This window comes from Magnolia sinica, chromosome 17 (genome assembly GCF_029962835.1).
Source record: "Magnolia sinica isolate HGM2019 chromosome 17, MsV1, whole genome shotgun sequence".
Taxonomy (NCBI): domain Eukaryota; kingdom Viridiplantae; phylum Streptophyta; class Magnoliopsida; order Magnoliales; family Magnoliaceae; genus Magnolia; species Magnolia sinica.
Window position 1 is genome coordinate 69,355,569 of NC_080589.1, and position 22,953 is coordinate 69,378,521.

The window sequence follows — 22,953 nt, forward strand, 5'->3', positions numbered from 1 at the left end:
GGCCAAAATTAAGAGCACACACGGATATTCGGATCTCTCGATCAATCTGAAATTTTGAGGATGACGTATCTGTCGTGGGGACCACAATTTGGACAGCTTAGTTTGAGCTCGTGACTGCTACGTGTACGTTTTCTAAAGTGCATGCGTGTCGACCACCTTTCTCTGTCAAAGGGGCAATCCACGCGCTTTCTTGGCACACTGCCGAGGAGGGAAGGGGATTGTGTCCTACCCCCGCCAGCACGGGACTTACTCCTGGCGTGTTTTATCCACGCCGTCCATCCATTTTAATGGATCATTTTAAGACACAGCCCAAAAAAGGAGGTAGATACAGTGCTCATGTAGGCCACACCACATGAAGTAGGGGTGATAATGACGCCACCGTTGAAACCTTCCTACGGCCCACCATGATATTTATTTACCATCTAAACTGTTCATAAATCATACAGATAAGGGAAAACACAAATATCAGCTTGATCAAAAACTTTTGTGATTCCATAGAGTTTTCAACTGTAGGCATCAATGTATACTGTTTACTGTGGTGTGGACCACTTGAACCTTATATCTATCTCTATTTTGGATTAATGACTTAAAATGGTATGTTAAAATGGATGGACGGCGTGGATAAAACATATACATCATGATGGGCCCACATATTCCCTCCCAAAACGACTCCGTCTCGGTGGGCAGGACTTATTAATTAGCTTCCGTCGAGAAAACCCGTCGCGTGCCGCCCAACCTTAACCTATATAGGGTAGCGGATTAGGTGTTACCCGGGTAACAGCTCAGTGGGGCCTAACCGCGTGGGGCCCACCTGAATGTTGTATACCTACGCTGTTTTTTCATCTCATTTTAGGATTTGGGTGGACCATACCACTTGAAATAGTAATGAATATACCATTAAAAACTTTATGTGGGCCGAAAAAGTTTTGGATTAATATGATTTTTTTATTATTATTATTTTTTTTTCATCCAAATCTTGTTGACATTATCAACGGGTTGGATTGTAAATAAACATTATAAAAACCTACGATAGGCCCTTTGGAATTTTTAATGGTGAGGAACTCAATCACCACGGTTTCCTGTGGTATGGTCCACCTGAGATTTGGATCTGGATAATTTTTGGTGCACAGTCCTAAAATGAGCTGGAGAAACGGATGGACGGAGTGGATATACAACACAGTGGGCCCGACTTTAAGAGTAACACCCACTAATCTGTTAATCGGGTAACACAAAATCCGCTCCCCCTATATGGCCCATGTTGTAGGTCTGACATCCAGTCCGTCCATCATCTTCTCATCCTTTGTTAGCCGTCCATCTAAAAGATCAGATTGATATAAATGCTAAGATGGCCACACCAGTAGGAAGAGTAAAATTATACACCTCTTGCCGTGCATTAGTGGTAGATTTTATGGGATGATAATAAAATCTATAATTGGCATTCCATCCCCTTTGTTCCCTATGGTTGGGCCCAGTTGAGTTGTCGTTCAGGCTGATGTTTTGCCATGTGGCTGAAAATCAAGGGACCCACCCAATGGACGTACTGGATATCACCAACAGAACACGATGTCTACACAGCTTTATTGTTTAGTAACCATGCGTATCCGCCATTGGTGAGACACTGGGCCCTACCAAAACAATTCGATTCTTTGAGTGCAAGATCAGAATCTTGGGACCCACGAGATGTACATATAAAATCAACTCTGGCCTTCAGGTTGCACCATGACTCTAGTTCAACAATAAGCCAGGATCCTTACCCTTTTTTTTTTTTTCTTCTACACACGCACGCACCCGAGGTGTAGTGGAATTTCACCACCTATGATACTCGAACTCTTCGCCAGGTGTTCAATAATAAGTCAGATCCTCTTTCTATTTTTTATTTTTTATTTTAACACACACACCCCCGCACACTCACACGGGTGGAATTTCACCACCTATGGATACTCAAACCCTTGACCGGGTGATCCCTACTGTTACTAGGGTGGTAGGCTCCCAGGAGTTTCAACACCCGGTCAAGGGTTTGAGTATCCATAGGTGGTGAAATCCCACCATGGCTTGAATGTGCGTGTGCGTGTGATAAATAATTTTCTTTAAAAAAAATAAAAAAACTTAAGTGGACCAGACCCATGGGAACAATGGAAATAGGATGCCAACCAAAGGTTTGCTTTGGGGTTACCATGGTGTGTCTTTCATCAAACCCTTTTAATCAGGTCATAAGTCGACAGTATGAAGTGAAATTACCAAGATCAGCTCGATCTAAAATTCAGGTGGGCCACATCACTTTAAACTCGAAGGTATTAGGACGATGTTTTGCATACACGTTTTAAATAATTGTTCCCGATTTACATAAAAAACCATCGTACTCTTGAGATGCCTCCAAGTTTTTTGTCTCATTGATTCCTTTGGAGCCTCTCATGAGTGCACACATGGCAAAGGCATGGTCCCCACACTCTTGAGCTGTCAATCAGACAATGCCACTGCTAGAATTATGAGTTACAGATGGCATTTGCAATGCCGGTTGCATGTGATAACGTGATGAGTCTATCCATTCGTTACCAACCAAATACCCATGCAAGGGTGAATTGTCTAGTGGTGGGCCGCGTTACCAGCTACAGTGATGTGTGTTCATCATCATTGTCCGAAGCCAATCAAAGGGAGTTATGTGTAATCTAAATGAATTTGTATAGGTGTATTTGGAGATCTACAAGAATATATGAAAATATTCTACAATAGTATAATTAGAGCACATCAAGTGACACCACGATAGTGCTTTAAGTAGCTCATGAAAGAGCAATCATACATAAGTGATTACACGACAAATGGTAAGAGTAGAAGCAAAAAAGACTATGTAGCATCGAATAATTATAGTAACTGTCAGAATGTAAAAAAAATTTAGATGGACAAGATAACGTTATAAATAGTAGAGGAACTGGATAAGAAAATTTTATCTCATACGAACTCAATCAAACCCAAATCTATCTTTCAATTATTTGTCACTTTACATTCTTTAGTCTAATCACTCTATGGTTTTGCCAAATCAATTACATTTCCTAATGTAATCATTTACCTTTTGCTCGTTGTTTACATTCTATAATGTAATCCGTAGTATTAATCAAGTAACTGATAATCTTAACTATAATTTGAGTCTAAGCTCATATGCTAGATTCGATTCCTCATTCGAGAAGGTGTTTCGCAGCCGTCCTTTACGAGCTATTGTAAGAATTCTTTTTTCATTTTTTTTCCTGCATTGAAAAGTTTTTTCATACGAAAAGTAAATGTGTAACCCATTATCAGAGGACGAACCCTACCCTTTAAATATCGCCTTAACATATTTACATATTGAGCAAGTGACTGAATAGGCAGTCAATCTCAATCATATATTATGTATATGCCAGTCTTGGTACTTGGGGTTATAGTTGTTCAGTTTGAATTGACCCGCAAATTCAATTTCTATCACACTTGCACTCATCATGTGACCAAATTACCGAAAACAACAAGCAATAATGTGATAGGGCAAAGTTTGGTAGTCACACCATGATGTATGTCTCATATCGACACCTTCTATCCATTTGGCAAGATCATTTTAGGGCATGAGCTAAAAATGAGGTAGATCCAAACCTCGGTGGACCATAACACATAAGTAGTGGGGACAACGAACTCCTCTTGAAACCTTCTTGGAGCTTACTATGATATTTATTTGCTATTCAATTTGTTGAGGGCGGAGGTAACTAGCCAGAGATAAGCGGACTCGAACCACTGACATCCGTCACAAGGTAAACCACCACCTGCTGAGCCTCCCCAATTAAGGTCATACGGACCAGGCTAAAGGGAAAATATAAATATCAACTTATTTGAAAACTTACATGGCCCTAAAGAAATTTCCATTGTTGGCGTTCAATTCCCACTATTTTTTGTGGTTTGATCTACTTGAGCTTTGGATCTACTAAAATTTTTTAGCTCATGTCCTAAAATGATTTTGCAAAATGGATGGACGGTGGGTATATAAGACATATATAATGTATGGCCTACAAAACTTTGCCATATCAACACATTATTAGGGGTGTACACGAGTCGAACCGAGTCGAGCTTGGCACAGCTCAACTCGGCTTGGCCACTAGCTGACCCCAGCTTGAACTCGGGTCGGCTCGGTCCTCGAGCCTGACTAGCTCGGTTGGCTCGGATCGGTCAGCAGCTCAGGCCAGTTCAAGCCGAGTTCGAGCTACAATCGAGCCGAGTTCGCTTGTGCAGCATTTTCACAAACACATGGATTGTACCTTCAAATTTTCACTATATAAAAACAACAGCAGAGATTTTGCAGATATTTCATCAAACACCTTATAGGCAACATCAAAATCAAGAAAAAATGATATTTGTTTCATATACATACCTTCCTTGCCACCAGCCAACACTTCGTTAAGTCATTTCCTCAAACACTTGGTGAGCAACATCAATATCAAAGTAATCGAGTCATCGAAGTGGTTCGATCCTAGTCAAGTCAACCTTGGGCAAGCTCAAACTCGATTTGAAATTTTTTCGAGCTCAAAAAATCAGCCCAACCCGGCTTGAACTTAGTTTCTAACCAAGTTGAATCGAGTTTTTTCGAGTCGAGTTGAAAGAGCTAACCTAACTAACTCGGTTCGTGTACAGCCCTACACACTATGGAAGTCAGTGGTGTGGCACACAACTTTGCAGTATCAACGTACCATGGAACTTGATGACGTCAAGCCATGGATGGTGGAACCGAGGGGAAGATCCAAAGTTTTGACGAAGATTTCCATTAGATCAGGATCCTAGCAGATCCAACTACGCTTTTATCTTCTTTATGGATGCCATGTAACCTTAGATACCGCACCACTCACCTGGTGGGCCACGCTTTTACTTTACCACTCACACGGTGGGCCATACTTGTCCTTTAATGCGCTTGAACATTCCTTCCCAATGTCCATTTCTTTAGTACACGTGTACACCTGAAGCAGATTGGCTGGTGTACCTCACAACAGTCAGGTAGCTGCTGTATTGACGTCTGCAAGTTCTGTGGGTCTTATCATGAAATATATATTATATCCAAACCATTCATCCATTTGGCGAGATCGTCTTAAGGCTTGAGAGGAAAAATAAGACAGATCTAATTATCAAGTGGACCACACTGAAAAAAGCCGTGGGGGATTGAGCATCAACCATTGAAACCATTTTTGGGGTCAAAAAAGTTTTGGATCGATATGAAATTTGTTTTTACTCTTGGTTCTGGTACTTTTTACCTTATGAGCATATTGGATGGAAAATAAACGTTATGGTGGGCCCTACGAATTTTTTGATGGTGAAATCATTTTCTTTGCTGCTATTTGTGGTGTGGTCTGGATGATCTCTGGATATGATTTATTTTTTTGATAATGCTCCAAAATGATCTCTAAAAATAGATGAATAATTTAGATATAATAAATACAACACTGTGTAGCCCGTGTAACTTTCACGTCCTTTGAACCGTTGTACAACTCGGAGCTGGAGGAGCGTTAGTGCTCGTCTTCGCACAACACGAACCTACAGCAGCTATATAGCTGGTGTATGGTCCACCCCCAATCCGCTTCCGTGTACACATATTTATTATTTACTGTAATAGTGATTTATGAACACGGATCAGCTACTGACAGGCTGAGTATGCCAATGAAATGACGTCACCAAGTTACGTGGGTCCCACCATGATGTATATGGTATCCACTGTTTTCTGTGGCGTGCTCCATTAGAGATTTGGATCGTACTCATTTTTTGGCTCATGCTCTAAAATGATCTCTCCAAATGGCTGGACGGTGTGATACAAAACATATATCATGGTGATCTACCGAACTGGGTGACGTCACTTCGGTAGCGAGTATCGCTACTCAACTTGTCAGTAGTTAATCCGCGTCCAGTACTCTGACTATTGAAGTTACGTCACCACCGCCTTATAGGGCCTCACCTTGAAGTATGTACTGTATTCACACCGTGGATAATGCAAAGAATGAGACAGATCTAAAGCTCGAGTGGGGATTGAACGTCTACCAATAAAAACGTCTTTCGGTTGCCAGTTTTTGATTAAGATGATATTTGTGTTTTCTTTTATTCCGTGCCTTTGCTAACTTATAAACAGGTTGGGTTTCAAATAAACAACATGGTGGCCCCAGGAAGGTTTCAATAGTGGGCGTCACTGTCCCGCTGTTTTCTATGGTGGGGTCTACTTGAACTTTAGATTTATTTCATTTTTTGTATAATGACCTAAAATGATCTCTCCATATGGGTAGATTGTGTGATACAACACATACATAATGGTGGGTCCCAAAAAATACTGGATGGCGTATTGGGATATGTAAATCCAACACCTTTGGTACAAAATAAGTAAATTATTTACTCTATTGACTATTTTCAACGGTCCCTGTGGGAAGTGGACAGTAACTGTACGGAGTAGCCCTTTGCAAATTAATTACAGTTGCCCTATAAATGAAAAGGGGCCACCTCAATGTATATATTATATATCCGTGCCATTCATCTTTTTTCATAGCCTATTTTAGTCCAGGGTCCTAAAATTGAAGCAGGTTCAAATTTTAAGTGGACTACAACACAGGAAACAGATGTAATTGACCATGCTGGTATACCTTCTGTAGGCCACAAATGTTCTGGATCAAGCTGATTTTGATTTTTGGTTTCTCCATCCAGACAGGTCTATGCGACGTTAGGCCTTATGATCAGGGTCTCAACCACATTACTGGTTCTGTATGGGCCCCACCACGGAATGGATGTTGTCCATGCAATACATATTCCTAAAATCCATGATCAACGACAGTAAATATAGCAACGATCACCATGTGTCAGAGATCTGGGTCGTTCATCAAGTAGGGTACACTGTCGAACATGCCATTGGCAGAAAAAGAATATTGGTCCGCTGATCAGCCAGAGCAAACATGTAGGAGAAAAATAGATGGCAAGAAAAAAATTCCAACGGTCCAAATTCAAAGTGCCGCTAATTCTTGGAATATGGATGGTTGATCGTGTTCACCACCTGATGAATGGCCTGGATCTCTGTCACATGTGCCATCCACTGGGATTTGTGATACGTGTTCGGGCCCGTTTAAACATCCAGTGGTCTTTGTTGATCGTAGATGGGCTCACCTGGGTGTGGGCCCAGGTGCACCCACCAATGACCGACTTATCAATGGTGGGTGCCACCTGGAAGATCTGATGGCACAAAAATAAGGCCAGCCCTCCTATTAGGTGGGGCACACCATGGCAATAAAAAATGGACGGCTAACGGTTTGACTGAATATACATACAGGGTGGGACCCACCTAATTAAGTGATAGACCTGATTCTAAAGACAGGTGATATTCATGGTGGGGCCCATCTTTTGGTATCAGAAAGTTGGGCTGGGCAGTTGTTCATGGTCCAAGCCCGGCTGGATTACGAGCTGTCATGAATTTTAAGCCCAGGCCCGGCCCTTGGGCCTGTAATCCAGCCCAAGTCTTTCCTGAACGGGCCAGCCCGGCCCATTGACAGCCATCAATGAATGGAATTGTTCGAGTGCCTATGGAGGCATGGGAGCTGCCCCCACATCATTTCCACAGGAAACGGATTGGCTACTCCCCCTGACTCCAGCCAATGGCTGGTGGTCGGTGCTCTGTGGGCCCCACCATGATGTATGTGTTTCATCCATGCTGTCCATCTATTTTTACGGTTCATTTTACAGTATGAGACCAAAAATGAGTATATCCCAATCTCAAGTGGACCACATTACAGGAAACAGTGTTGAATGAGCATCGACCATTAAAAACATTTTGGGGGCCATAAAAGCTTTGGATCAAGCTGATTTTTTTTTTTTCCCTTCATCTGGGCCTGTATGACCTAATCAACAGATTGGATATCAAATAAACAGTACAGTGGGCATTAGAAGGATTTTTATGGTGGATATCTAATCACTATTGTTTTCATGTGGTGTGGACCACCTGAGGTTTATATACCTCTAATTTTTTGTACTAAAACTAAAATGATCTTTAAAAATGGATGAACGGAATGGATGAAACACATACATCATGGTAGGGCCCACAGAGCACCGACCACAGCCACGGGGCTGGTGACAGGGAGAGTAGCCAATCCGTTTCCATTTCCACACACGTGTGTCTTTGATCGGTTGTGTACAGCCAATCAATATCAGATATAGAATGATGCATGGTCACGATCATAGTAAGATTTTGCCATGTGTAGTACGGACGCGGATTTCCTGCCAAAGCCTTTCTCAGGAAGTTCCTGCACTGGAAACCTAGGTGGGTCCCACTGTGATGTTTGTGAGATATCTACTCCGTCCATCCGCTTTGTAAGCCCATTTTAATACTTGAGACTAAAAGTGAGAAGTATCCAAGATTCAAGTGGACCGCATTAAAAGAAAAGGTGGGTTGAGAAATTCCTACCTTCTGAAACCTCCCTTAGTCGACAGTGATGTTTACGCGCCATCCATACCGTTCTTAATGTCATTCCTATTGGGATGAACTGAAAATACGAATATTATCCTGATTCAAAAACTTCTCTAGCCCCACGAATATTTCAACTGTGGATGTTGAATCCTCACGTTTTCGGCCCACTTGAGTCTTGGATCCCTCTCATTTTTGGCTCCATGCCCTAAAATGAGCTCAAAAAGTGGATGGAAGGGGTCGTTTTTTTACAAACATCACGGTGGGCCCTACCTAAGTTTCCAGCGCAGGATCTTCGTGTAGTACTTGATACTCAATCAACGGCAGCTATCTCAGGATGCATGTTAGAATCATCATTATCATTTACTATCCAAGCTGGGGAAATATAAACCAACGGTCTAGATTACGAAATCATGGGTACACTTGTCGCATTAGAAGACGAGTGTATACAGTAGAAAAATGCTGGCCATGTACATATAAGTCCTCCTGAGGCAAGTCTCTAAAATACAAAAGGGTGCGTTTTACGCACGCCCATTTCCTCCACCAAGCGAAAGGAAAGAGAGCTTCAGACACTTTTACAGAAACAGTATGCTCTCTCTCTATCTCTCTCTCACTTTTACAGAAACAGTATGCTCTCTCTCTCTCTCTCTCTCTCTCTCTCTCTCAGTATTAGAATATTTCAGAAGATGGTGCGTTTGGATGCTCCATTTATTAAAATTGCAATAACTAGTTCACTAGAAATTACCATAGTCAGGATTATGCTTCCAAATTGCAATTTTCTTACCCTTTCAAGTTGAATTATGAATGATTGTAACTGCAATTTGAGGGTGGGGAATGTGCTGGCCCGCGTCGTTGGATGGTGTACATGGGGTTGTTTTATTTTGACTAGTAGGGCCCATTTTTCGTTAATCCAGACCATTGATCAGTTGTGTCCCACCATAGATGAATAACCCAATTCATCTCCCCCAAAATTTTACCAGATTTCAATATTCCAGCGAGAAATATTGAGCCTTCTTTTTTCAGCTGAATATGGACCGCATATGGAGTGGTTTTGATTTTTGAGGCGTAGTCTATCCATGGTGTGACACAACAGACCAATGGTCTGGATTGTCGAACCACACGCCTCACTCGTCGGAACAGATCAACTGTCTATGAGAAGATGCGGGCCATGAATCTTGTAATTCTTCTTGATGGTTATTATGCTTACTCGCTGTGAGTATTGACGGAGATTATCGAACTGAATGTTTGCAATTCAATTCAATTGTGCATCCAAACACAGGTATTTGAAATGTCCCATGTAGTTTACCAGTAGAGTAGAGTTCTCATTATCTTAGGCAATGTTTCACAAAAGGCAGCAGAATTCTGTTTCTATTGTATTCCCATTGCATTTGATGGAGATTGAAGGTGTGAGAATTGGTAAAATGCGGAAAACACACACCTGCATCGGAAGGAATGGGCTTCTTCTGTCAAACCGGTACCAGATTTCGCTTGAGCTCATTTCATTTAGGATAAGAAATGAGCTTAATCACAATTTGGGTGAGTGAGCATTGTTCGCATGATGTTCCGAAATGTGTCGTTCTTTGTGTAAACTGTTTTGCTCCAGGCTGTGGAATCTAGAACCTGAAATACGAGAAATCTTGTATGTGCCGATAAAAGAGGGATTTTATGTATCCATGTTTCGAACTTCTATGGTTTTAGCAACCCATTAACTAGAAATATGATTTGTGAGAAAATCATGATGTGGGTTCTATACGAAAATTAGAATTTTGAAAATTCTTCTGAGTTCTGCCGCAGGGCTCCTCAATCCAAACTGTTTATATGATGGGCCTCACCATGGGTGGGAGACATCCAAAGAGTCTCCCACATTGAAATCTTCCAATCCTTTGATCATTGAACTATTTTTCTTTGAATATGGACCATCTCCTTTATGGTCTTTCTGTGAGCCATTGATCAAAAGGTTTGGATATTCCAATCTTGGAGATTTTTGTGGTAGCCCCAATCATCTGTCTTTCTCATAAGCTCAACGGTTCGGATCACCAAACCATGGTCGCACAATCTAAGTTGAACATGTACGGTTCAGATCCATGATTTGGATCGTTTCTCGTTAGAGAGTTGATTACTTCGATTGAGAGGAAGTTAGTTTAACTTATCAATAGAAATAGACATTTAACAATGTACATTATGAAAATTGAAGACTCTTAATAAGCTTACCCATCAAATGTTACATTAGACTTAGTACATTTCACTCATCAATGGAATACGGACGGTTTAGGATTTATCATTTCAGCTACTTGGTTTATCAGACGGCTTTTGGAAATTCTCTTTTATGAAGGACATGTGATAAAGAAAATCTCTCTTTTCACAAAGCATTGATTTCATTATCTAGCAGATGAACTTTCATATCTTTCTTCTCAGATGAACTGCTAAAAGGGCTTCTTTGATTCTTCAGTAGCTTGGATATTCAGACCTTCTTTATATAGATTCACTTGGACAATGTACACAGCTTTACTGAATCTAAGTTATCTCTTCTCCTTTTCCTTGTTTCGTTGCTGGTGCCTTCAGGCTGCAAATCTTTATACCCCATTGATGATTTGCAGCAAAGAGATTTTCTAATCCCATATGCATGTATAAGAGAGCCCATCTACATGCCAAACCATGTGTCAATGTGGCACGTATGTGTGGGATCCAATCCATACATCAGGTGGGTTAGACCATGTAGATGCCCTTGTCCAAAACTTAGGCCAGTCTACTTATCAAACGGTCTGCGATGTCAGAAACAAAAGGATGGCTTGGGAAAAAACTTCGCTAAGATTTTTTAGCCATTGATTTGACACTGATCTTGGACCTTGCAAACATGTGACACGATGGCATGCATCTGGGCAGTAGCAAAGCTCTTCAGCAGATACTCTGCAATTCAGTGTGACTTGAAACAGGACTTTGCATCTGCGCCTAATCATATTTTGCAATTTAGTTTCTCAATTCCACAAAGGGTTTTGATAAATGTATCGAAATGGAGTTTCCCCGACATCTAGCAATAATATTTCTATGAACTGTCTTCTAATCGTGAAATACTTTAGATCTGTTCTCGAACTAGATAAACAGTGAAGCTACTAACTTCTTATGATTTACATTTTCCACAATCATTAACTGAGAAGGAGACTCAAATCGGTAAAGACGGTACCTTGATCGATGAACAAACATCTTGGCTCTGATAACAAGGGGTGCAACTCGGTGGGTTGGGTTGAGTGTCAACGCAAGACCGACCCAACTTCAAGAGGATCCGATCCGAATTTCAACCCCAGGTGCCCAACCAGAAACTGACCCGAATTCTAACCTGAGGTGCCCAACCCGAAACCAAACCAAATTCCTATGTACTCAAGCCTAAACCAACCTAACCTGACCTGAATTTGCTAAACTCTGAACCCAATTTAAAATCTGCTTGGAGTTTTCAACCCTAACCCAACCCGAGGACCCTGACAACCCCACCCGAACTTGGGTTGGGTCTATCGGGTTCAGGTTGACCTGAACCCAAGTAGTAGCCCTATTACAATTTAGTTAAACTGAGATGAACTCATTTTTAAGTGGCACCTAAACTGGCCCTGAATATTAGGTGATGCCCATGAGCACAAATTCAAAAAAGCACATTTAGTCAAAGCCAGCTGCAAAGAACTCTAGAAAGGATAGAAATTCCTCCTCTTCCATGGTTAATCACCAGTCTCCATAGAAGCTCAGTTCCACTCAAAATCTTGCACTAAAACTAGACTAAAGATGTAGGAAGATACCATGGTAATATATTTACCGATAATCCACTTGTGCACGTGCATTGTTCATTGTTGGGTAATTTAAAAAGAAAAATCTAGTGAGTAAGACCAACATCTCATCTCCTCCTTTCAGGTAAGGTTTTCTATTATTTTTACCCAAATGCCAGTACTATGAATTGAATTCAAATGTAGAAAAATAATGTTCCCCAACCCATTTATACTTCTCGAAGCAATTTGTTTGTATTTTGATATGAGCATTTCTTCTAGAAATTTATGTATTTTTAGGATATTTTGAGCTAATCACTACACTTGTTAGATACCTTTTATTTGTTTCTTCAGAATTTAGTGAATCCAACTTTTCTTATCAAAGTTTATTTTGTGCAGATGGAGACTGAGAAACCATTGCAGGGTGAAAAGAAATATGCTGCTGATATTTTATCGATAAAGGAAGCACAGTTCCGTATCAACCCATACATTCATAGAACCCCAGTTCTGTCCTCGGAATCTCTAAATTCTATTTCTGGGAGGAGACTCTTTTTCAAGGGTGAATGTTTTCAGAAGGGGTGAGAAGTTTAGAAACTGTTTTCTCCCAAGTTACATTTCATTGTTACATGATTATCTTTTAGCAAAGGGCAAGCCAGTAATAACATAGTCATAGCCCACCTTTTTAGTGATCGAAGCTGTTAATCTAGTGGGCATCGTCATGGGATGGGCCATTCACCTACTTTCCTTATTGAATAATCCCAGGCATCTTACGGAAATGGACAATTTCAGCCAATGGTTCATGTTTAACAAGGCTGGATCAGATGGTCAGGATCACCAATGGCAAAGATTTATGGAGTATCTCCCATCTGCCATGGGACCTACCTCACAAGTTAGGAGTGCAACTCAGGTGGGTCGGGTCAGGTTGAGGGTCAACCAGAGCTTGAGCCGACCTCAAGAGGACCCAGCCTGAAACCCGACCCGACCCAAATTTCAACCAAAGGTGCCCAACCCGAATTCCTCTATACTCAACCCAACTCTACCCAAATATATATATATATATATATATATATATATATATGATTATTCCCAACCTGACCTGAACTTGGGTTAAGTCATGCAGGTTCTGGTTGACCCAAACCAACCCGACCTAAAATCGGTTTAAGTCATTCAGGTTCTGGTTGTCCCAAACCCAAGTTGCAGCCTTGACATGAGCAAGTTGTGTCGCTAGAAACTAATATGATATGGCTTCACCTATCGATCGAACTGTATCAAAGGTTCTTATTTATTTATTTATTTTGAAAAGAAAGAGGAGGAAAATATTAAAACAAAAGGGGAAAAAAAACATGAGATATTCAAGAATCTATCTTTTTTTGTGGGTTGAACATGTATTAATTGGTGCATCAAACCATTCTTTGATAAGAATGTTGTCTGTTGGGTTGACATGTTGTAAGCTGTGATGTCAAGTCTCTTGGCTTATAAATCGTTGATGTATTTCATAAATCGATATGATATATTATAGTATTATTATCTATAAACTATTAAACTATTATCTTCATTAATTTGTGCATAAAATTAATAGAATAAATAATATACACAATTTAACAATTAGGCATAAACTCTTAGATTTAGATTAGGGGACAGTAAAACTGTAAGTGTACTACCAACTACCAAGACAGTACTAACTACAAAGCTACGATTCTACTGTTACCTAGTTTCAAAAGTGACAAATCATGATTGTAAAACATATATAACATGTGCATTATTGTGCGTTGAAGACTAAGCCCAAGTGGGGGTGGCTAACATGGAGTGTGTGTACTGACATGGGTGTGTACTAACAAGCTAACCCAAAAAATATATATATTTCATGTTAAATACTTTCCTTTTTTAAAGATTCCAAGTATTCGAGGCATCTCAACATCGTCATTCTCATCAGTTTGTTGTATTGTCCATATCTATGTTGACAATGTTGAGGATAGCCAAATAAGTAATTATGTCTCAACACCAGATGGCAACTACGGTGGTGGTTACTACAAATAATTCCCGTATCGACCGTATAGGTATGGTGCCACAGAGTTGGCCATGGAGACTATAGGATCTTATAGGAAGGCATAGGCGTAGGCTCCACAATGTCCTTGTACTTGTTATCATCATCATAAGCATGTGTCCTCTGACCACTGCCTCTCCCACCATCACCATAGTCTCCCCGACTAGGCTCCTCTTAATCATTTTCCATGGCTGGTCATCATAGCTGGGCTCTTTCCATGGTTTCAACTAGAGTGGTGTGGGCTGGGTGCGGTCTCGTTTGAATAGGGATAGGTGGTGCTTGCCATTACCGTCTCACACTCATTGGTACCGCCAACTAGTCCATGTCCATAACCACTAGTATTACCACCATAATTATCATCTCCACCACTTTCACCACTAGTAGTGAATCAGCTTGGCCGATACACGTACAAAATATCAGTACTGATATGGTGCAAATTTTTAGATTAGACCAATACAACCTATATCGCATATTGTACTAGCCCATATCGATACAATACTGACGTATCAGCCAATACGCTACCAACATTCAAAACTGCGTAAAATCCTTAGTTGTAAAGGGTTTGCAGGCAAACACTTTACAAGTAGGTGTTTGGATGGTAAAATTTGCGTGTAAAGTGCTTACAAGTTGTAAACACTTTACAGGTAAACTCACCTTTTTTTTCCACACACAAAGCTATGCTCCATATCTCAAGTTGATACACACCCATGCGTATATCCAGTTTGTGCGTCCCTTGATGCTCTCCTGTGGCCCCAAAAAAACAGGCCGATTGATCGTCAAATGAGTCACATAAGAGGGAACATTTGAGATGGGACACCCACCATTAAACATATTCCAGATTCAATGTGAGGCCCACTAGATGGGTACAGGACATCCAATCCATCCAGCATGTGCGTACTTTGATGCTCTCCTAGGGCCCAAAAAATCAAGCCCTTTTATGTGATTTATAGATTTTGACGGGATTTATTGCCCTAAGCTCTGTGTGGTGTAAGCACTTTACAAGTTAGCCAAACATAATCCATTTACCTGTAAACACTTTACACTTAGATGCCAAGCAGAATAACATGTAAATAATTTACATATGAAACTCCTTTCAAGTGCATGTGTTTACAACTTACAAACTTTGCATGCTTCCGAATGATCCCTTAGATTGGCATTTATACTGAGAATCTTTTCTTTCATAATGTGTCAGCGGAGCTTTTAAATTCCGAGGTGCTTGTAATGCTATATTTTCGCTTGGGGACGATGAGGCTATTAAAGGGGTTATTACTCATAGCAGGTTTGCTCCAAGCTCTGTAAAGGTTTTCACATGAATTTGAATTCCTCCCTTTTTCCGTATCATTTATTTCTTCACTTTTATATATATAAAAGAATCTGATTATGTGTTCCATATAGTGGTAACCATGCTGCAGCGGTGTCTTTGGCTGCAAAGCTGCGCGGAATCCCTGCTTATATTGTTATACCGAAAAATGCTCCAAACTGTAAGGTTGAGAATGTCAAGCGTTATGGTGGCCAGGTTATTTGGAGCGAACCAACGATGAAGTCAAGAGAGAGCATTGCTACCAAGATGCAACAAGAAACTGGTGCTGTCCTGGTCCACCCATTCAACGATGGACGTATCATAAGGTTTGTAGCTTCCTTCCATATGATGTCTTCCCTTTGAGGAATGCTATTTGCAAGTGCCCATCTTCAAACACCAAAGCAATTGCCTAGCGTGTGCCAACATGGTACACGTGAGATCCAGACAATTCATTAGGTGGGCTGTTGGTAAGTGTTCCATTAATCAAGAAGGCCACAAATATACATTGAATGTGGTCTGTCAGTTTTCTCTTTTAAGTGTCCATTTTGTTCGCATGTGGCTCCTAGAAGTGGGCCACCATTTTTTGTGCTACAGAGCAGGGCCTGTCTGATGATCGGCCCAGATCTTGTACTTGCAAACCATGTCGTCACATATGGGGCACTTAGATTTTGTGTTTGTAAATGGTGTTTGCTAGTTGCATTCCTCCTTTCCTATCTTTCTGCTTCAGGATAGCAACTCGTCCTGAAAGGGTCCAGATCAGACACATGTGGTATGAAATCAAAAGTCTTCTTGTTAATCGCTTGCATGAGTTTAAGCCCTCAATACTGTATAGACAAGCAGATCTGAAAATACACCTCCAATGAAATTTGGTTCAACAAATGTTGCAAAACAAGGATCTAGAACTTTTTGAAATTGAGTCAACTCATCCCAGTCAATTTGGTTCTGCGGAGGAATAAACAGAGTAGCCCCTTGAAACCTGTATATGTTATAGATGAGTCACTGCGCAAATCATTTGTTCCAGCTGGAACAAAATGAGTCATGACAGTTTTGGACCCCAGGAAAATTGCACTCCAAAATCGAGTTTTACAGCCTTGGTTCTGAAGCCTTACTACAGTGGACCACCTGTTTTGCTTTGATGTGAGATTTTTAACTTCTTACCTTTGTTTTTTGGTAGTGATTTTAGTTGTCTTCACTCTCTCCCTTTCCTGATATTATTTCAAAAAAAGAAAAAGAAAAAGGAAAAAGAATTGAAGTGCCATGTGGTATTAGTTGTGCAAATGATAGAAAACAGCATTAAAATGTGAATTGGATCACAATGTTATCCAAAGTCCATTGTACCTGACTGATTTCTACCTATCAGCTTTACATTGGATCATTTTTGGTTATTTATGCAAGTTCAGTTAGGAATAATTCGTTGACAAATTAAAAGATGATCATTGCATGTTGTCAATTTGGATTTCCACCAACCACTCTTTAAATAATCATTTGGATCTGTTCACCGTGCAAGGAACGGTGGATATTATCCTCCATTTGGATGAAAGTGGGATTATTTATTCCTCTTTGATTATATCTTTTGCTCCAGTATTTAGAGAAGCTACTGGGACTGAGGTAGGGCTGTCAATGGGCTAGACTTGGGCCATGCAAATCAAAATCTTGAACAAGCCCGGCTCGAACAGTTCAAAATCCACATGGTTTCACAACAGTAAATTGGTCTTACCTTATATATGCCTCTCATTCAGGCATAGTAATGGGATGCGTCTGGCCGGGTTTGCACCAGTCTTTTTCTATTCTGAATTTAAATTTGGACCTAAGAATTAGGCCTGGGCCATCGTTCCGTTAGTAATAAGGCCATCAAGGTCACCTGCCTGTTGATGTAATATTAAGGCCTCTTACCAAGCTCTAGCTATGCCTCAATAGAAAATTTTGCAAAACCTATCCCTGCATCTGACTCATTTATCAATCAGGTATTAGAACCAAGTCCTAAAAACAACCCACACTAGCCCAAGCCCAACCTGTATCAAGGCCTGGAACCAAAATGCAATGGCCTGACCTGGCTATTGCCACTGCCAGTCCTACCCTCTGTCATCTCTCCTTCCTTCCTTCAAGGTCGTTTAGAGTTAATTCTCCACCCCACATGCATCAATGGAAGTAAATGAATTGGCTGATTCCCTATATTAATGCTGTTTACCACACGGTCTAGAATAGCATTAGTTCCATACATTAGTGCAGCTTCATGCACAGCAATATTTCGTAGATAACTATGCTAGTTTTGGCAGTGGGCAGGGTACTATATCACTCGAACTATTGGAGCAAGTCCCGGAAATCGACACCATAATCGTTCCGATCAGTGGTTTGTTCAATCACCAAGTCCCTTGAATCTTTTGTTACTACCAGCTTTTGCTTCTTCTTCTTCTTCTTTTTGTTTTTTTCTGTTTGAGTATTATAGGGCCTTACATTTTAAACGAAAATGTAGGTGGTGGTTTAATTTCTGGGGTGGCATTGGCTGCAAAGGCCATCAACCCTACCATTCGTGTTTTGGCTGCTGAGCCAAAAGGCGCTGATGATGCGGCTCAATCCAAGGCTGCAGGAAGGATTGTAATGTTGCCTGAAACCAACACCATTGCTGATGGGCTTCGAGCTGTTCTTGGAGATCTCACATGGTAAGGAAAATTGCATAGTCTCTTCTAATGTGCAGATCATGGAGCCCTTTCCACCTCTAAACAAAATGACTGATAACTAGATGGAACTCCTTGCATTGCTAGTATTTGCAGGTCTGCATCAAAACATGCTGTCTTAACAGTATCCTTAGCCCTTCAGTCCATAATTGACTCAACTCGAGACTCGGATGAGTCAACTCGGTACTGGGCCTGACCCAGCCTGGATTCAAAGTGACTTCAAGTTGACCCGATGACTTGGTCGACTCGGCGTGACTCAATCCAAGTCGCTTGCCTTAAGAGGGGGGTTTTTATTAAAAATAAATATGTTGGGAGCGAGATTCGAACCCCAACGTCACCTAAGTGAGTAAATGACCTTAACTAATGAGGTATCAATAGTGTTGTTGCTGAGAGATTTTATTTATTTATTATGTATATGAAATCTAACTATTTTAAATATCTATTAACAATCCTAATATTTTCAGCATATAATAATTAAATATCAGGTCAAGTCTGGTTGAGTCTTTGAGTCGACCCAGTTGTCTAAACATGAAGTCGAGTCAAGTTTTTTGGGATTTTAAACTCTGCATACAACAAGCCCCATCTGCTGATATGGATCATTGATCTGGTCTTGTCATCGCGGATTGATTCTTACTAATGGAAATGTCTTCAGCATTGTTCAGTGGCCTGTAAATTAACGGTTGGTTAAGAACGAAATGCAAGAAGAACTATATTCAAGGGAAGGTTTCCCAAAAATTGCACAGTTGGATTTTCAATGTACAAGATATTTTGGGGCTTGATTGATTCATGGTGGGGCCATTAGTTCAATGGTCTAGATTGATAAGCCAATGTTCTGTTAGTTTTTGGAATGAAGGGCTGGACCAAGGTTGGACTACTTGAAAATCTTCAAGAGGCGTGCTCTTGAAGATCGTTTACGCCTCCCAGTGAGGACCTCGGCCGAACCCCCCTCGTGAGCCTCACTTCTCATGGGTCCCGCTTCACATAGGTGGGACCCGCCTCACACGGGCCGCCCACCCCAAGTGTGCCCCTGCATCCCACGGGCCACCCCACTCGAGCCCGGTGTGAATATGCCCCTGCATTAATCACTCCCGATGAGGAGTCTCGAACACAAGACCTCCCGCTCTGATACTACTTTGATGCAGGACAATTAACCACTTGCTCTAAAAGCTCGAAATGATAGAGCATGGCGAATCAATCCCTTTATCTCATACCCCAGACCTCACATCCTATGGGTTAGGACTTCGGCTGAACCCCCCTCGTGGGCCCCACTTCACATGGGTTTCGCTTCACACGAGCCACCCGCTTCACATGGGTGGGGCCCGCCTCATGCGAGCAGCTTACCCCAACTATGCCCTTGCATCCCATAGGCCACCCCACTCGAGCCCGATGTGAAAATGCCCCTGCATTGTAGTGTCTATCATTATTTGCACTACTAGAAGATAAGACTATTGTCTCTAAACCTTCAAGATATAAGAACTTGAACCTTTCAAAACTCCTATGAGTAGAAAAAATTTGTGTGCGTCTTAAGTAGGTTAATATTTTATGTATGTATAGCTTGTACATGCACATTTATCTTTAATGGTGGATACATGTGAAAGGTCACATGCATGGATGGTGTTAATGTGGCACATGGATGGTGTTAATGTGGTGCATACATACACATTTATCTTTAATGGTGGATACATGTATGTGCTTTATGGAGGGTACATGTACACTACTTTATCATAGATACATGTGTATTCCAACAATACATGTATGGCCCATTAATAAGAACACAAGATGCATCTATGGCCTATACTATGTATTTGAATTACATTTATAACATATTCCCCATTTGTTGGAAGCATGGGCTGAGGATACAGGGCATTGCTTGGACCAAGGATTGTATGTAAATACTCTTGAAAGATCTTTTCACTAGGGCCAGTGTGTATTATCTTAGCCTGTTCTTCTATGACGCAGGTTCCTCTACTACATTTGTAGAATAAACGTATTTTATGTGGTGTGTGGAGCCCCACTGTGATGTTTGAATATTATCCGATCCGTCCATCATGTGCTCCACGATCCAAAACACAAGTGGGCAACAAATGTAAAATCATGCATATAACCTCTAAAATCGCATTGCATGACCCATGTAAGTTTTTTAATGGCCTGATTTGTGGGGTACCTAGTCATCTTGATGTGGTGCATCTTCTAAATGGATTGAATGGCATATACAACACACAGGGTGCCCCACACTCTGCCTAGAGGTTTTAATGGTGTGTGTCCCCGTCTCATCTGTTCCCTGTGGTTGTAGTGTTGGACCCACATGTCTTTTGGATCGGGATTGATGAATTGAAGGGCCACACCTTGTGGAACAATTGGATTTGGGCCCCACACCACTAATTCATTCTACATACGCTGTTGAAGAATTGGCCCCTTCTTCTTTTGCCCATAACATCAAACTTCATGATTAGGAAGATCAAGATATACAGTTGTGAGTCCCTTGACTGACTTGGATAACAAAGCGTTGAGGTCAGCTGCTGGTGGTCCACAGACTACTGGAGTGAAATTCTGGTCCACTGCTTCAAGAGGTAGGCCCACTCTTGAGAGGTTATTTCCACAATCTTTTCTGTAAATTCGATACCAACCATTTGAAAGATGGACTTCAATGTAAACCGTTGACCATTTATGATTTCAAATGCTGATGGAATGATTCATCATTCAAAAAGAAACACTACCCTTAGATCAAACACTGGGGTTGCTTGTGGACCATGAATTTACATCAGGAGTCTTAAGGACCATAATATTGCTGGATGTGATTAGCAATGTCGCAATCTGCCTTCTCGGAACCATAACATGGATGGATGTGATCATTCCTGCCCTGGTAATTCATAATTCACAGCGTCTAATCTATGGTGCAGGCCGATAGTGCGAGACTTAGTGGATGACATCATCACTGTGGAGGATGAGGAAATTGTACAAGCCATGAGAATGTGCTATGAGATTCTGAAGGTGTGTGTGGAACCTAGTGGGGCCATCGGACTTGCAGCCGTTTTGTCTACCAGGTTCCATCAAAATCCAGCTTGGAAGGACAGTAACAACATCGGAATCATTCTCTCTGGAGGTAACGTAGATCTTGGTCCACTGTGGGAATCATATAATAAATGAAGATCAAAATTTCGTCGCCTATTTTGCACTCCCTTTCCTGTCACAATGGTAATGAGTTACATTCATTTGAACAGGAAAAGCAAAATATAAGATCCGTTTTTTAGTAACAAATAATATTTTGTTTGGACAGTTTAATGAGATGGTTAAGAGGCTTTTTCTTTCCTATTCTTTTTCACAATGTTAGACAAACAGTCCCATTCATCTCTTTTTCATTTTTCTTTTTTTATTTAGTTAACTCAGTTTGCCTAACTTCTATTGGCCTACCCCTCAACTCTATTCAGTCAGGCCCTCTCTTTCTCACACCATCTCTCTCATCCACCAGCTCTATCTTCTATATTCCATCTCCAAGAAGAAAAATCAGTGTAAACTCGCCCACAAAGGATAGTCTTTTTGAAATGATGACTCCGTCTAGTGAATCAGAAAATTCGACCCAGTTTTCATGAAGATGAGTTATGAGTTAACTCACATTCTGAGCACACGAAGATATTGGCAGAAAGGGGCATGTATTCATAAAACAGTTTGTGGGCGAATTTTGATGTGGTTCAAACAGGTATTTGATCAATCCCCAAGTCAACTCGCTGAGGCAGACCTCTCTCTCTCTCTCTCTCTCTCTCTCTCTCTCTCTCTCACACACACACACACACACACACACACACATACACGCAACTGTTTTATGAGTTAATTCACCTATTTGGAACATTCACTATGTCCCATTCCTTTTTCATTGAGGACCGAACTCTTAATTGCGGAATGGGCAGAAAGAACTATTGAGTTTATCAATGTTAATGGCGTGGAAGAACTTCATATAATCTGGAAAAACATGGATGGCTTTAGGGTAAAAGATGTTCTGGTGGTCGAAGGAAATAAAAGAATCTAGAGAGGGGAATAGGATTTACAAGAGCAAAGCAGATGTATTCGTACAACGACATCTGGAGAAGCCAAAAGTACAACCATTGCAGTAAAAACCATTGGTCATTGCATCAAACATGTTGTGATACAAGTGGCCGAGCATGAATGAAGCGAGAGTTAATTGTCGTCCTCTAGCTAGCACATCGGCCAAATAAACGTACTTTTTAGTTATCTGAACAACATCCACATAGAGCAAGTAACGACAAATCTACATTAATAAGAATGGTGTATATTCTTGGTCATCAACAACATCATGAGATTTGTCTTGAGTGGATATGAATATAAAATAAGCTCGCCCGTTCTTGTCTGGGAGGACAAAGTAATACTCCTCGTCTTGGGTGAAGTTAGGATAGATTGGATTGCCAAAAGGAAGGTGATGGGTGAAAGTGCAAATATCCATGATTGTTAGGTTCATGGGACCACATCCAAAATGGAAACTGTTGGTTGATCAACTCCAAAAGGAAGAGAATTGTTTATTGTATATTCATGTAAAGATAGATTGATATATTCGTAGACACTAGCCTCCTACCATGTATCACCATGTTGACTGGTTACACGATCAAACCATTCTGACCATCCTTTCATGGGTTTTGGCTGGGATCTCGAGGTCTTGAAAGTATTAGCAGGATCTAGAAGGGAGTCAGATTGAAGAAGAAGCTTTTCACCTAGACAGCCAGGGAAGAATGGCTATGGATTGGATCTAC

At 41.0% G+C, this 22,953-nt stretch overlaps 1 protein-coding gene across 1 annotated transcript; it reads left to right on the top strand.

Annotated features, from left to right (window-relative positions):
* Positions 1-8,877: 8,877 nt before the first annotated feature.
* Positions 8,878-21,503, top strand: LOC131231053 (serine racemase). Its single transcript, XM_058227137.1, has 7 exons — positions 8,878-9,014; positions 12,574-12,752; positions 15,411-15,497; positions 15,614-15,844; positions 17,795-17,868; positions 17,992-18,178; positions 21,094-21,503. The coding sequence occupies exons 2-7, from the start codon at positions 12,574-12,576 to the stop codon at positions 21,338-21,340; spliced, it is 1,005 nt and encodes a 334-aa protein (XP_058083120.1). The 5' UTR covers positions 8,878-9,014; the 3' UTR covers positions 21,341-21,503.
* Positions 21,504-22,953: the final 1,450 nt, after the last annotated feature.

Excerpts from the sequence above, each read along its gene's own strand:
- LOC131231053 (XM_058227137.1), top strand. The coding sequence starts at position 12,574 with ATGGAGACTGAGAAACCATTGCAGGGTGAAAAGAAATATGCTGCTGAT. Across the intron at positions 15,845-17,794 it reads AACGATGGACGTATCATAAG|TGGGCAGGGTACTATATCAC; the intron begins GTTTGTAGCTTC and ends TAGTTTTGGCAG. Across the intron at positions 17,869-17,991 it reads CATAATCGTTCCGATCAGTG|GTGGTGGTTTAATTTCTGGG; the intron begins GTTTGTTCAATC and ends ACGAAAATGTAG.